At 37.6% G+C, this 16,759-nt stretch overlaps 2 protein-coding genes across 8 annotated transcripts in view; both read right to left on the bottom strand.

Annotated features, from left to right (window-relative positions):
* Positions 1 to 12,035, bottom strand: part of fgd4a (FYVE, RhoGEF and PH domain containing 4a) — a 66,525-nt gene extending 54,490 nt beyond the window's left edge. The window contains exon 1 of one of the 3 annotated variants that reach the window (XM_028450137.1): positions 11,842 to 12,035. In XM_028450137.1, coding sequence (XP_028305938.1) covers positions 11,842 to 11,944 — 103 coding nt within the window. In that variant the 5' untranslated portion in view covers positions 11,945 to 12,035. Of the gene's footprint in view, positions 1 to 5,456; positions 5,990 to 11,277; positions 11,339 to 11,841 lie in introns of those variants that run through there. The other 2 variants (XM_028450140.1, XM_028450138.1) reach the window with 2 other exon arrangements.
* A 1,390-nt stretch (positions 12,036 to 13,425) lies between these two features.
* The window catches only part of bicd1a (bicaudal D homolog 1a), a 45,993-nt gene continuing 42,659 nt past the window's right edge, over positions 13,426 to 16,759 (bottom strand). For 2 of the 5 annotated variants that reach the window (XM_028450433.1, XM_028450434.1), the window contains exon 10: positions 13,426 to 15,205. In XM_028450433.1, the coding sequence (XP_028306234.1) occupies positions 15,085 to 15,205 (121 nt within the window). In that variant the 3' untranslated portion in view covers positions 13,426 to 15,084. The remainder of the gene's footprint in view (positions 15,206 to 16,759) is intronic. The other 3 variants (XM_028450435.1, XM_028450436.1, XM_028450437.1) reach the window with 2 other exon arrangements.

Genomic DNA, 16,759 nt, shown 5'->3' with positions numbered 1-16,759 from the left:
GATATTGATTTTTTTACATTTCCTTAATGACAAGAGATAAGGATTTTTCAAACTGATCCAGAATCAGTATATTGATCTGGGTCCTCCACAAAATGTAATGGAATCTTCCATGGAGTAAGGTCTATCTTTTGTTTAAATTTCATCAGAATCCATAAAGGGGGCACATAGTGGGGTGGTGGTTAGCACATCTGCCTCACAACAAGAAGGTCCTGGGCTCAAAGCCCTGGGGAGTTTGCATGTTCTCCCCATGCTTGCGTGGGTTTTCTCCAGGTACTTGGTTTCCTCCCACAACCCAAAAGCATAACTGTTAGGTTGATTGGAGTCTCTGCCTGTAGGAGTGAGTGGTTGTCTGTGTCTGTGTGTGTGTGTTGCCCTGTGATTGACTGGCGCTCTGTCCAGGGTGTACCCCCTGTCTAACGCCCAATGACAGCTGGCGATAGGCAGCGACCCTGAAAAAGCAGCAATGGGGTTGTAAATTGGATGGATAGAAAACCCCAATACTTTTGACATAGTCCTGCTAACAGAGAAACAAATAAATATTACCTCCTTACGTCATTGCTCTAAAACAGGAATGGGCAACTCTATCACAGCAGGGGCCACAATAATGTCATTGTATCTGTTCAGAGGGCCACATTATCAACATTCATGTCAGCATTTAGAATAATGACCAATCAGATCTCAACATTAATAAAGGGGGGGGTCTTTTTTTTGTCTTTGTTTGCGGTTTTGTCAGTTCTTAATGATTTGTTGTGTTCTTGTTGTAATTCTGTGTAACTTTCTGTATGTTGTTGTTTTCCTGTCATTTTATTGACAGTTTGTGTGTCTTCGGATTGTGTTTTTGCCATCATTTTGCTTGTTTAAGCGGTTGTTGTGTCCGTCTGTTGCAAGTTTGTGTTTCATTAGTCATTTGCTGTATTTTTCACATTTTTTTGGTGTATTTTTGTGTACTTTGCTGTCAATTTGTGTGTTTTGGAAATTATTTTGTGTATCATGTCGGGCTTTAGATTCCTTCCAACTTCTCGAAATACAATTTTTGGGGGATTTGTTTTGGGGGCCGCACAAAATTAGACCGAGGGCCACATGGACCAGTTGCCCATGTCTGCTCTAAAACATATCACATAAAATGCAGGCACACTTGAAAAGACACCACTACCTGCCTTCACCTTCTGTATACACACCACACACACAACATCAAGAAGGTTAATTATGAATGACTTGTTCCCGGTCTATTTACACAATGGTTTATAGACACAAACAGGTAAAACGCACATGACGGGGCTGATAAAGCTCCCTCTCTGCAGCAGCAGGCCACATCTGTAACAACAGCACAGGAGCCAACAGGTCAGCATACCTGCTGTTCATCTGCCTCAAAAAAAAAAAAAGGCAACAGACTCAAAAAAATTAAGATCATGTCAGCAGCAAGAGACATATTTGTGTAACTGGGGGTTTATTTTGACACTAAAGTGACTAAAGTGATTCATTTCCTCCTGAGGGAACTGCTGCAAACGCTCTGGTGCTTTCATTACCAACCTTATCTCACTCATCTGTCCTCGCAGTGAACACAGAAATAATCCTCGCTAAGCCACTTTGAATTAACAATATGTGGTGAAAGGAGCACAAATTCATAAGTACCTCGTTCTTTTTATTATTAGTTTGGTCATCAGTGACTGACCGTGTGCGTGTACTGTATATACGCTGAGTTGTTGATCCAATAAAAACTCATTTCCGTCAGCCAAACGCCATTTCAAGCTTATGTTATTGATTGGCTTGTTGGAGAACCAAACAAAGGTGAAACACTGTAAAAGTGTGTGTGTGTCTTGCTGATTGTAGACATCGATTGACTCTCCCAAACTAAATTACTACTCAGCGAGTGCTCTACACACATCATCACAGAATTTAACACTCAGAATCACACTTCAAAGGAGCTTTATTCTGTCTGATGTGAGCAAGAGAGCTTTCATTTAGTATCTAAGTATTAATATAAATATTAATAAAGAAAATGTTTTACTCTAGATTTTGTCATGATCAACTTAATGAGTAACTACACTCCAAAACCATATTTGCATATGTAGTGTTGTTGATTGATTATAGTGTAACTGTTTACATTTTAATTCAAGTATTTCAATTTGGTGTATTTTGTTGTCCAAATCCAAGAGTGACTGCCCTCTATGGAAGAAACCCAGCTATTACAATAACATTTATTGGCTGAGAATGGTGGTTGTTGCAGAGCCGTTTAGAGAGAGACTCCGTTCACACCAATGGTCCGTTTTATTTTATTTTTACAGAAATGTTGGTTCATGGAGCCTCACAATAGTTACTGGAAGTGAGCAGTTGACTATTGCGCTGCAATGGAGCTAGAACGGAGTAGACTCTTTGTGATGCACTTTGGAACGGTAAGACGTTTAAATAATCATAATGGATATTATTATTATCAGCTTATCCAAACCCATTAACATGTGCATTAAAGCATGTTAGTGGATTATTTTATTAAATATATATTATCATTATATACACATACAGTGTACTGTATAAATATTGTAAATCAATGACGACAAATTACCAAAATTCCCTTTTATGTTTCTCGGAATCAATGGATTCAAATCTACATGAATCACGTGACGGTTAAGTATTTATATTACTTCCGTTGTCGCGTCTCTCTCTCTAAATGGCTCTGGGTTGGTGGTATTAAAGATTAAATCTGGACTTTTCCCCTTTATTGATCATATACTGTAACCTCTGCATTTAACCCATTCCTGAGGAGCAGTGGGCGGCCATGTTGCGGTGCTTGGGGAGCAGTTGGGGGTTAAGGGACTTGCTCAGCATCCCACAGCAATGGCCCGACTGAGATTCAAACTGGCAACTCTCCGATTATAAGCCCAGCGTGCTTAAACACGGGGCCACCACTCCTCGTATCTCACATCACTGTTAGCCCCACCCCTCCTGTGAAACTTAGCACCTGGGGTCTACAATCAGTGATGAGTAGGTTGGATTGAGTGAATAGTGAACATAGTGTTATAGTGAATATTGAGTAGCTAGTTAGCATGGCATAGATTGTTGTTTGGAGATTTTACAATATAGACTGGGTGTGTCTGTGTGCCCATATTCGATTTGAGACGTTTTTTTTTTATTTTCCTACCTAGTGACAGGTCATTTTCAAAGTACTTCTTGCTTTCCTAATGGGCCTGACTCCGAGTTTGGCCAAAACAATCACTCCAGAATTTGCCAGCTTAGTTAGGTAACAAAGTGGCCATTTGATCTCTCATCCGGGAGGCTTTTCAACTCTGACACTGATCAGTTTGGAGTCTGCAATGACTCCTACAATAATGAAAATGACCTGGATGACTGAAAACAATCACAGACACTGAACCTTAAAATTAAGACTGACCTGAAAAATGAATCACCAAAGTTAAGAAAAGCTTTTTTGCCACTTTAAGTATGGTGAAACATTTTAATACAGGCCAGGTTATAAATCTTATAATTCTGGACAAGAAAGATGGCAGCTTTTGAAAAGGGCATTGAGACTAAAACTTGCTTTTTATCAGGTTTCATACAACTGCAGATAGATAACTGCGGGATGAATAAAGAATTTCTATCTTTCTATCTCTATCTCTATATATGTTTTTCCATCAGTAACCAGAGCACACATTGTTCTAAGGTCTAGTTGTCCCTGCCACACATAAAAGTTTGCTTTGAATCTTTGAATTCAAACAAAAATCCATCCAACTCTACATTTGATGCACGGATACTGACAAATTGTGTCACTAGTGCTTTTGACATCGTCTCCCACGTTGAAACAATGAGCGTGGTGAAAGGACGCTGACATGCTGCTGTTCCCAGCCCTTTTCCTTCCTGCCAATAGGAATGAAAGCTTACACTGTTTCCTCCAGTCTCTGCTCCCAATGAAGACAGACTCAACCCTAAAACTCTCCAGGAATACAAAGCCTCCCAACAAAAGGTGGACCGCTTAGAGGATGCGAGGTTAGAGCACACAAACTCAACTCCAAAGCACAGATACAAGAACACAGTCTGGAAATGAGCCATCAGGGACTTTTGCCAAAAGGCCAGAGTGGTTGAAGAGGGCCTTCAGCGGGGAAAGTGGTTCCCAGGACTCTGAGAACTGAACATGTTTTTTCCGACTATGGTAGATTTGTATCATCACTCACTCACTGCAGAAGGCTGGTGCACATGGATCCAACCTTTCCTGGGCCTTTTCTAAACCAGCATTAACAAGTAAAGCAACCCTGACGCACAACACTGAACACTGCTGGAGATGAAAAAACCATCAGATAAAGCCTCATGGATCAATAAATCAAAGATCATTTTCTTGAAAAAAGAAAGCTGTAAAGTTTGAAATTGCTGCTTGAAAGTTTGTTTACATCTCCTCAGTAAACACTCCATTTATATACATTTTAATACGTTTCACACATTGCATTGTGGGATGTCCCGTAGACAGATGCATTGAAGTGTTGACTGTGATTTCTTCAGTTTCTTTGCCAGACAAGGAGGACAGTGATTTGCTCGACTCCATTTTTGTTCAAGTTTGTGTCCCCGTGATATTGCCTCACTCCGCAAGACATTCAATTTAGGCCGGATTCTGATCTTTCTGCGTCAATCTGAAAATATTGATTTTTGATCTGCCATTGATTTGCAACAACTTTCACTCCGTGAAAACACCAGAAATTGACAGTAAATCACAGTAAGAACAAAGTAAAAAAATCTTTGAAGTATCCGTCTACAGGACTTTGCAACACGCAAAACTTTTCGGAAAATGTCAATAAGAGACCAAAACCTTTTTCATTTATTTTTTGAGTAAATGACGTTTCACCTGCACTAATTATAAATACTATATATTAGGGGTGTCCCGATCCGATATTGATATCGGTCTGATATCAGCCAGAAAACGAATATCAGATTTTATCGGACTGCATTTGAAATCTCCGAAATAAGCGCTCCAATAAGTTTTTGTTGTTTTTGTCCCCGCCCTCAGTTGTTCCCACCATATACTGACAGTAAAAAATAACTGAAGTGAACTGGAATTGTTGATTATTGTTTGAGTAACATCACTTGATCAATCGTTTCCTAACATTCCACTACAAAATAAGTAATAAAAGTATGTATGATTCGTGCTGACATCGCATCGGATCTATATCGGTATCAGCCAAATACGGCACTCAAGGCTGCAATATCGGTATCGTATCGAAAGGGAAAAAAAAAAAAAAAAGTTGTATCAGGACATTACTATGACTAAAACTACTAAGAGCGGAGGTGAACAAACAACATGATCACAGAGAACACCAAGATAAACTGTCTATTTAGAAGCAATACAGAAAGTTACATTAGTCTAGTAAACAGCTGAATGTCAGTCAAACAGGGATGACGACAGACACAATAGAAGGTGATTAAACCTGATGCTCCAGATCATTGTCCATGTCAATTCAAATGAATGCTAATCTTACCATAACAGCAGAGCAGGTGCATCTTTGTAATTTTCCTTTTCCGGCTCCAGAACCAGTACTTGCGACGTCGTTTCATTATCGGTTGATTGTCTTGTATTTGAAAAGAATATTAGCAACAAAATGTCTCCTTTAACAAATGCATTTATCTAATCGTTGTTCTTTATCATTGTGTTTCCTGCCTGTGAGGAACACCTACCGAGGCAGCAGGTCGTGGATGGGACCTCCAGCAGCTGTTGGCTACACAGTCCATGCTGTGTCTGTGTGAAAATAGTTTCCTGAGACGTACCTTCATGCAGACTTTCTATTTTTCTTTACTATTCCTCTGTATACACGGTATATACGGTGCTTTACTTTGCTTGTCAAATGAAGAAACAGCCTCAGTTGTGAAAGATGCGTCATCCAAACCTTCACACGTCCCTGAGATCTTGCAAAAGGGATGTTGTGATTTTCACACAGATGATGAAAAAGGCCAGGTTACAAAATGTCCCTTTGTCCAAACACTTCCGGTGCCTCTGTGTAGCAAGATGTACTGATGATGTTGAGTTTCTCAAGTCACCACATCTGAGCTCAGACTGGGCTTGTAAGGTAACAGAGAACAGGAGGACCTCACTGGGTAGATCCTCCCATAACAATACCAGCCATGAGGGGAAATGACACAACAGTCAGGAAGTCCTGACCGGGACTGAAAAGAAAAACAATGTTTCCAGGATAAAATACTGCACATGTTCCCTATGTCTGGATAGGCCCAGTTACAGAAAACACAATATTGATGATGTTTAATATCATAAAAGTGCTATTAGGGCTTCATACACATGTTTTTGATGACGCGTTCCCACTTTGATGACGAATTTGACGCAGCACTGAGCTGTAGAAGCCACGCCTCCAGGAAGCTCTCTGCCGTGATTGACATGTAAACAGACACACCCACAAAGGTGAGCATTTCATCGTTCTTCGCACAGTGCGATGTATGTATTTTCTACAGTCTATGTATGTACCGGTAAACGCCCCGCCCCCCACGCTCTGTCTGGTGTTTATAAAGCAGCATGAGCTCTGCTAAGGAGTGTGTGGGAGGAGGGTGGGCCGTGCTCTGGCCCTACTCACCGTGCAGGGAGGAGGAAGTCAGTGTCCCGTCTATAGACACACCCACTCATAAATATGCATAAGTAGGCCGTAAATCAGCCTGTTTGTGTAGAGTTGCTCAGAAAGTGACTTTTCAGAGGCTAAAACTCTGGAAAACAGGTGAGTTTAGGAAAATAAACCTCAAATACTATATTTTTGGGGTTCTTAGAATAAATGGAGATGGGTGAAAAATAGCATGACATTAGACCTTTAAACAGATCAGTAGACTGATACTGTGCATGTAGCACTATTTATAACTTTAGTCATCAACTCACAGGTGAACAACAGAAAGATGAACTGATGACAGTAATATGACATTAGTAGTCAACGTTGTGTGTTTTACCTAAAGACAGAGCGTTTATTATTACTGCAAAAAATAACAGTGTGTGTCATGATTATGGCAGTTCTCTATCAACAAATCAACTCTAGACGAGTATGAAATAATTGATTTCTATTTCAGTTCTATTCAATTCAACTCACTTTGATGATGTCTAAGTAATTACTGCCCCCTTGTGGAAACTAAGAGAAATCAAGACATGCAAAACAAGATGGATGGATGAATTATCTGATCCTCGTCTGAGAAAACATTGTGATGCATTAAACAAACAAATAAACAATATTTGGTTGAAAAACACATCAACTTGTTCCACATCTCAGCAGACAGTCAAGGCAACTATTCCAGTTAAATTAAACCTCAGGAAAGCATAAATAATGATAATGTTCATGTTGTTTACCATAGAGATAAGGTCCTAAATGTTGTCTGCTCACCAGCTGTAATCCTAGACCTGGGCAGTATATCGAGATTCAAGATATAACAAGTTTGCTATTTTGGCGATACTGAAAATTACAATATTGCTTTTTGATATATTTTTTATTTTATAGGTAATTTTGTATTAAAATACTTGTTTTAGGAGTCACTGTGTTTTCTACTTCTCAGAACAGCCTGAATAACACAGTTAGATGGATGTCTGACCTTCCTTCTTAACAAGCCACCCTAAAAAACTCACTCACACATACTGTCCCTTACAAGTGAAAAAGCCTTATTGTGAGGCAGTTTGTTAATAAATGAGCCTGTGTGGCATTTATTCATCAGCAAAATTAACCCAGAGTTGTCTTTCTGGTACGTCTTTATTGAGTTAAAAAATATTGAGATTTATATCATATACAAATAGCACCATTTTGATAAAAAAAATTTGAGATATGAATTTTGGTCCATACCAACCAGCCCTATGTAATCCTCAGCACAAACTTTAAGCGATCATCCCACAGATACATTTAGACTTTCTGGTGGAAACTTTCTTTTGGGCTTTTGGAAAAAGAAGAAAAAAAAGAAACCCTGCAGTGAACAAAAGACTTAGAGTAAACAGCAGTTTACTAAACACTAAAGCTAATGGTAAAGCTCACAGAAAGAATGGAGCACTATCTGACCTTTGAACAATTGTGCAAAAGAGAGAGAACAAGGAAGTGCCATAAAACAGATGAATAATACAACCAATATGGGACATCATTGCAGTGACAGCAGTCATATATTCACAGAGCTGCAGAGTTTAAATGGAACAAAAAACTTTCATATTTAATTCAGATTATTGTGGACTAAACATGCAAAAATAAAATGTATTTATTTTAGCAAATGTATATATTGAAGCAGGTGCTTAAAGTAAAAAATGAGAAAATAAAACAGTGAAATACTAGTTTTAATATAGGGTCGTAACATCATCATGGCTGCAGTTGAAATCATATTTTAATGGGAGTCTATTGAAGCCAATCCATGTGATTTAGAGCACAAGACATAAAGACAACAGTCACAGTTCAAACACATGGAGGCAGATATGACGTGTGCTGTGGTTCTTACACTTTGTTTCTATTTATATAAAGTTTATTCAAATTCCTTAATGAGGGATGAGTTTTTAGAAGTTAATCAAATAAAATTTAACAAATAAATCATAATATGATACGTCATTATTTCTAGTAAAACTAGATTAGAATACATCTGATAGTTTCCAATAATCTCTAATCACAAAACAAAAGCTGCGTCCCTGTGCACTGGACCTTCAGCTGACTTCTAATTTATCATGACGTCCTTAATCTCACTTATCTATGAGCCACCATTAGATACATTAAATACATTAGAGACACACACACACACACACACACACACACACACACACACACACACACACACACACACACACACACACACACACACACACACACACACACACACGCACGCACGCACACACTGTGGGATCCTGAGGCACCTGTACTCAGATCTATACCAAGACAAATTCATAAATCATCCAAGGATAATTAGCTTGCAAGGGCTAAATTGAATTTTACTAATCTGAAGATTAGCAGATTCTTTTCCAAAGATATTTGATGACTCAGGGCAGGGGTCTGCAACCTGCGGCTCGGGAGCCTCATGTGGCTCTTTGACTCTTTTGCAATGGCTCCCTATAGCTTTAAAAAAAAACTACTGAAACAAGGAGTTATTTTTTACGGAGGCTATTAATGATTAATGACAAATAAAATCAAGATATAACAATTTGTTAACCTAAAATAAATCACGTTGTGTAATGACTCAGCACCTTCCTATTTCACCTCCTGCAACATCTACAGACCATCAACTTTCCTGCACCTGTGGTTAACCTTAACTTTTAAATCCCTGGTAAGAAACTAAACCAACAAAAACACTATTCTAGAAGAAAATAGAGATTTTAATTGTGTGGGGACAGATTCATTTAACCACCAATGTGCCGGTTAAATATGCATGCTTTATGTGTGGCAATACATCAGCAATTAGCATGTGTTGATCACATGATCATGTCTTATCAAATTCAAGTTACTTTTTGTAGCCTTTCAAATACAATAACTAAAAAAATAATACTTCTTTATATAACATTGTGTTCATGTAAATTGAGATGTGTAAGAATTTTAAGATGCAAGATACTGTTTTATTTCTTGATGTTAATTTATTCTATTTTATTTTAAACTGTTTTTAAGTTTCCATTTACATGATCAGTATAAATCAAATCAAACATTATTCTATATAATTTTAACTGTATATATAATTTATTACACTGTATTGTCTTCATTGAGAAGGTATTTTTTGGCTCCAGGAGGACTTTAATCCAGGTGAGATGAGGTTAAATGGTTCCTTGTACAGTAAAGGTTGCAGACCCCTGACTAAGTACAATCCCAACTTAACACATAAAAACAACTAACATTTAAGAAGCGATCATCTTTTAAAAAGTGTAGCATTGCAATAATATACGACACCTAGTCACGCAGCCTACTTTTCCTCCACAATAGCTGTGCAATCGTACACTGACTATAACACAGACGTAGGTGTCACTATTCAAACATGCTCTGCATGCCATAAACACACAATCATAACAAACACATCAGATAGAATCTGAAAGTTTGTTTTAAATCACTTTTGTACATTTTCCCAACCCAACACTGGCATGCAACACATGAAAATTGGTACATCTACACCACAGTAGACAGGGAAAATGTAGAAATGGTATAAGAAAATAAGAGCCAAACAATAAAATTTCCCATTTTGCCAATGAAACCTCCACCTTTCCTACAAAATAACTACCAGTATTTAGCCTAGTCTCAGCATGACATTTTGATCTCTTGGGGTTGTTCTTCTATATTCTCTTCTGTTAAGTGATTTTAAAAAATGCAAATGGTAAATTTAAGAGAATCCCCAAACATGCAAACTTAGCTTAGAGACATTGGGGCCACCTATGCTTGAACCTTCTGTATGTGACGCCTTCTAATCAGAACTGTCACTACGCTGTTCATAAGGACTACATGAAAACATTGTTTGAGGACGATGTCTTTAAGTTTTAAATTAGGTTTTTTTCTGTTCAAGAGGTTGGTGGTGTTTTCTAAGGGTGTTCTGATCTGATATTGATATCTGATATCAGCACCCGAAAAAACAAAAACAAAAAAACAGCGCATTGGATTATAACGGCTTGTATTTAAAATATCCGATATAATATACATTGTTTTCATTGGATTTATTAACTATTGACTCAAGGATTCTTACTTCCGCTGCCGTGGGTGCCTCTACTTTTCTGCACGTGCATTGCAAAACATAACAAGGCCACGTTGATATAGGTCTATGGGTCAGGTAAGAGCCAAAATCATATTTACATGTTTCTGTGCACAGTTCCACATTCACTTTGATTGGCAGTCTCAAAAACAGGAAGTCGAAGCCTATTGGCTGGGCACAGTCACAGGTGATTGTTTCCATTTGTATAGTGGTCTATAGGACAAAGGTGGGACTTATACACATTAATGTATATGAATGACCACCGACAGTAGACCATAGTAAATGACTAGTTTTTTTTTCGGATTTCAAAAGATTCATACATAAACATATATTTCTCTGACACTCCAGATATCAGCTTTAATACAAGTGAAAAAATGGAATCAGGACACGCCCAGTGTTTTCTACTATTAGTACCAACGTATCAGATGGATTCTCTCCAACCCAATGGAAGGTTTGATTCTAAATAGCAGCTTTGTGGTGTTCAGTGTGTGAATGGGTGAATAAAACCATCCTGTAGAACACTATGCAGGTGGTAGTGACCATAAACAGGCCATGAAGTTGAAAAACACAGGATGATTAAACACCAAATGCAATCTTTGGTTATTTTCCCCACAGCCTGACTCATCGCCTATTTGTTACCTGCAGACTTGAAGCTTTCCAACAGTCGACCTGATTGTGACAACATGGACCACAGAGCCAAGTCCACACTACTGTAAATCCCCAGCCAATCACCAGCCTCCTCCTCAGCAGCAGCAGCAGCAGCACGTCTGCACAAGCACTAAAAACTACTGTAGGTTACACCAAAGTCATGTCCAGACAGGACACACACACACACACACACACACACACACACACACACACACACTCACTGAAAACGATGCATCATGGATAAAGGTTCCTTGAAACCTGGGGAGAAGGTAAAAACCACGTGACTTCCTGTAGCCTGGTTACACAACAGGTAAAGACTTGCCTCTAAGTCCTTCAAACTCAGGTATTCAGCACTGAGTGTGTAGTAAACACTACAGTGTGTACTTGTGTTGATATTTTACACTCACACTATCCTATCAGTTCCAACCCAAGCATGAAAAACAAATGGCAGCTGATGAATGTGACATTGTTAAGAATGAACAAGATCTAGATTGATTATTTACCCGCCATAGAAATCAATCCTAGACGTGTTCGTGGTTTCTCGGTGAGACTCACCTGTTGACTCCGGGTCTGGGACGTCCAAGCTTCGCTGTTTCCTCCTAAAGGCAACTCTGTTAAAGCCGTCCATGTTTGTGTGGGCTTCAGTGAGGTCAAACATCCAGTACAGTCCAGTTCATCCACAGTTACAGAGGACAGTGTCCGGGCACGCGCTCCTCTGATCGCACCGCACGAGACCACGCGCAAGTCAACTAAACACGAGCTGTAATAACGGAGAGTTTATAGAGGAATCTGTAGTAAACGGTAGAGGCGGTGCAGAGGATGTGATGCACTGCTTCTCAAACTACATGTCACCATCCTGTCTACATACTTTACAACTGAATACAACATAAATAAACTACATTAACCAGTGAAAATGTGCATCAACAACTTTTTTTTCCTTTATTAAAGTTTTTTTTTTTTTCTTTCTTTTTTCTTTAACATCAACATAACATCAACTTCCAATTAGATATGAAATTTATGGAATCCCATTCCTGCCAGTAAAAAAGAAAGAAAGAAAAAAAAAGTTACAGTTATGAAATACTATCTCATAATTGTTGTGAGCTAGATTTTTTTTTTTACTAAGTCATATATATGAGATACTATCTCATAATTATGATTTAGCAATTGATATAACATCTATGTGAAGTGCTTTGAGTGTCTACAAAAGCACTATATCCAATCCAATGCATTATTATGATTATAATGAAAACTTAGTATCTCATATTTATGACTTACTATCTCATGATTCTGACTTGCTATTTCATAATTATGACAGTATTTCATAATTATGACTTTTTTTTCCTTCTTTTTTTTAACCTTTTTGAGTTTATTTTTTTACTTCCAATGGAAGCCTTTACATTAATGTTACCTGCAGAGTTGGAGCTGAACCAAGAACCTTTTCCTCAACGCAGCAAAGACAAAGGAGATGATCCTTGACTTCAGGAGGCTGAAGCTCAACGTCCACTACCACATCAACATCGATGGCGACAGTGCAGAGCTTCAAGTACCTCAGCACATGTCACTTTTAAACCTATTGCATATTTTACCTGCATATTTTCTATTTACACTGCATTATTGATCCATATTCATATTCTTATTTGTAAATTTGGTTATAGTGTTTTGTATACTTGTGTACTTTTGATATGACATCTACTGGATACATCTACTCGACAGTATTTCATTGTACTTGTACAGTGACAATAAAGACATATTGTCTTATAAAGTGAGCATGCATTCACAACTTAAACGAAAAAGTCACAACTTTTAAGCTTTTATTTTTAAATGTACTATTATTGCTCTGTGATGGACTGGTGCACTGTCCAGGGTGTACCCCTGCCTAACGCCCATTGAGAGCTGGAGATGGGCACCAGCAGACCCCAACGACCCAGAAAAAAGCAGTAAATGGGTCAGAAAATGAATGGTTGGATGCATTAATATGAACTTAATAATTAATAAATGACTTTGTCTAAGGGGAAAAGGTCAGCAGGTAAAAGCAACAAATAATTTGAGTGCTGAAATTATTATGATTTTTTTATTCAGTTTTTAAATCACTCGAGTATAGTATGAAATGAAAAAAAAAGAGATAAAGTTGCACAAAAATCCAAGAACAAGTCTTTTATTCAACTTGTGAAACAAGTTCAACACTTGTGTTGACAGGAGAGAAAACATCCAACCCACCATGACATTGCATTCTGCAAACACTTCTTTCAAACTGCACTTTTTTCAAAATCTTACAAACAACTGAGGGAAGGAACCAATGAGCCTGCAAAGGTTTTAAGAAGCTACGCTAACCAGGTTTTTCTGCAGTCTCAAAGTAAACAATGTGCGCTATTAACAGAGACGGAGCCAACAAACAGAAACAACTCAGGCGTTACAGCTGTTACAGATGTGTGACAGTAACACTGGCAATCTACGTACTTTAGGGTGAATCATTTAATATCAATGTAGCAAAAGTGATTGTAGTGAGAAGAGGTTGCGTTTTACAACCAATTATAAGATGGAAGAAAAAGAGGACGTTGTTGTCATAAATGCAACACTGAAACAATCAATGAGTGATGTCACAATCGTCTTCAATCAATAATGTTGTAAGTGACAAACTTGTTTTCTGGTGCTGGTTGACTCAACAATAACAGGAATGGTTGACTCATCATTATGCTCATTCTTTAAAATCACTTGAAGATGATTCAAACTGTATTGCTTTATGATGCATAGTACATAATTGTGCTTGTACACTACTGCAGACGGTTTGGAGGAAGCATGTTCAGACATTTATGGCTATTTATGACATTAAGGAATGGATAATTGCCGGAAAATTATACTTTTTCTAATGGGTTAGACCAGTACAGGGTAGTAAAATGGAAAAAACAACAGGGATTCCTCTGTTATTACCTAATAAAAAAAAAACACACACAAAATAAAAAAAAAAAAATCAAAGTCACTTTTCTTTAATGGCTATTTAAATCTGTGCAAAATACAGCAACAAATAGTTAAATAATGATGAATGAGCAAAAGAATAAATAATTACCGAAATAAATAAATATTCCACATCACGACCAAAACACATCAGCATCCTCAGTATAAATTAATCAAGTTTGTAAAATACGAGTCAAAAGTATAAAATGGTTTTAATGCACTTCATTTGCAAAAAAAAAAAAAAAAAAGAAGAAAAGAACTGAAGCAGTACAAAATAAGGATAAAAAGGTAGTTAAACCCACCCATCATTCTCTAATAATCAATTGTCTGCATTCATTGACCCGTTAGTAAACTTTAAGAATGCTGCTGTGTAGTTTTATTTCACTTTCCTTATTGACCAACTAATCTCCCAAATGCTGTATGGTTTTACATTATACATTATGACGTGAAGTAAATATGTCCTGCTCTTGTTTTCACTGCAGCAAGAACACATGTTAGGACATATATCAAGTGGTCCAAAAAATAAACAAGATAAAAAATAAAGTCAGTAGTAGAAATGAAAGTTGAAAATACCAGTGCATCAACAGTTCAAGCCTTTGCTGGCTGGTTTCAGGAAAGGAAGAAGTTACTTCCAAAAGAAGAGTCCTGCTCATCCTCTTTGACCCATTTTACCACCAGGCCAACAACCAGAGCCAGGCCAACAACCAGAGCCAGGCCGTTAAGGGTTGGGGATGGACTGCTCGGTTGAGTAGAGGCGTTTCCCAACCCGTTACTCTGAGAGTTTCTGCCTTCATGCTGGACTCTAAGCAGACACTGGTTGGGTTGGTTAGAGGTGGAGCAGTGGGGTTAGGTGTCAGGAGGTTGGAGCCGGCGGGCCAGACAGTTACGGGGGTCACAGGGGGTGAGAAGGCTTCTGCGGCTGGACAGGACTGCTCTGCGTTCCTGGAATTCTGTTGCAAATTTAGGACTGTGAAGAAGCAGAGAAGCAAGAGAAAAAGGACAAAAATTGTATGTGAATTAGATGGTTCATTAAATATGCCACCAACAAACTAAAATTCACATTGGAAAAATATGAATGAAGTTGTTCTTTTATCATTGAAAAATGGTTGGATTCAGGAAAAACACTTTCAATCTGAGAAACATACAGATTGTTACGTTGACCAAGCATTGGAAAATCTCGACTGTTTCATCAGTAACTGAACTGAATTGTGTGTCATTTCTGATCAAACTATTACTAAAAGGAAGTAAGTTTGTTTTCCCCAAATCAAGCCATTCAACAAACCAACTCAGTGGCTGAAAGCACAGCTTCAGGAACGTAAATAAAGCTCACCAACATAACACAGCCAAAGAATAAAGCTGCTATAAACTAGTTAATAGTGACAGTCGACCTCATTAGCTACGGAAAGTGTAAGTACACCCTAAAACCACCTTTTTTCTGCTGTATTCTAATGTAGCATTTTTAATTGTGTGAATGCCCTCTATGGGCTGAACAACAGCTATTACAGTTAAATTCTGCTAATGGTTGAGATCAGACCAGTATAGAGAAAGAGTTGCGACAACGTAAGTCCAAAATGCTTGACCGTCACGTGATTCACGTAAGACTGAATTTTGTCCCGGAAGTCAGTGGTTCCTAGTGACATAACTGGGATTTTCGATAATTTGTCGTCGATAACTGCATTAATTGACAATATTTATACAGTACACCGTCATATGTATGTGTATATACAATATATGTTTATGTAGTTCCATAAATAGTTTTTTCCCCTAATGTAATTTCGTATTAATGATTAGCGTAAACAGCTAACTTACCTGCTTTTTTGACGTAATTAAGGCCAACATTAATTTGGTTAAAAAATGTGTTAATATGTATTATATACAGGATGAATTGCTTTGAATTTTCTTTTAATTGTGACAAATTTTGTCTGTTTATATGGTCTTTCCTTATTTTCATGTGTTTTTGGAGTAATTTTCTGTGTTTTTGATGTTATTTTGTGTGTTTTTGGAGTAATTTTCTGTGTTTTTGATGTTATTTTGTGCATTTTTGGAGTAATTTTCTATGTTTTTGATGTTATTTTGTGTGTTTTTGGAGTAATTTTCTGTGTTTTTGGTATTCCTTTATTTTTAGTTTGTTTTTGGAATTATTTTCAGTGTATTTGTTGTTATTTTTGTGAGTTTTTGGAGTCATTTTCTGTGTTTTTGTTGTTAATTTGTGAATTTCTTTAAGTCAAATTGTCTGTGTATTTAAGGGAGCTTAATAATTGGTCATCATTTAGATTGTTCCATATTCTGACACCCTGAACTGAACTGCACCTTTCTTTTGTGACTGTTCTCAATTTTGTGTTTTTTCCTATATCTGTATTCCTCGCTATAGAAGCTAGCTAATCTGCTTTTTTTTGACGTAGTTAAGGCCAACATTATTTTGGTTAAAAAATGTGTTAATATGTATTGTATACAGTATGTATTGCTTTAAATTTTCTTTAACTTTCTTAAAAAAAAGGGGTTATTAAAAACACCACACGTT

The sequence above is a fragment of the Gouania willdenowi genome, chromosome 6 (genome assembly GCF_900634775.1).
Source record: "Gouania willdenowi chromosome 6, fGouWil2.1, whole genome shotgun sequence".
In the NCBI taxonomy this organism is placed as follows: Eukaryota; Metazoa; Chordata; class Actinopteri; order Blenniiformes; family Gobiesocidae; genus Gouania; species Gouania willdenowi.
The sequence above is the reverse complement of the archived record's forward strand: the minus strand, read 5'-3'. Positions and strand labels throughout refer to the sequence as shown.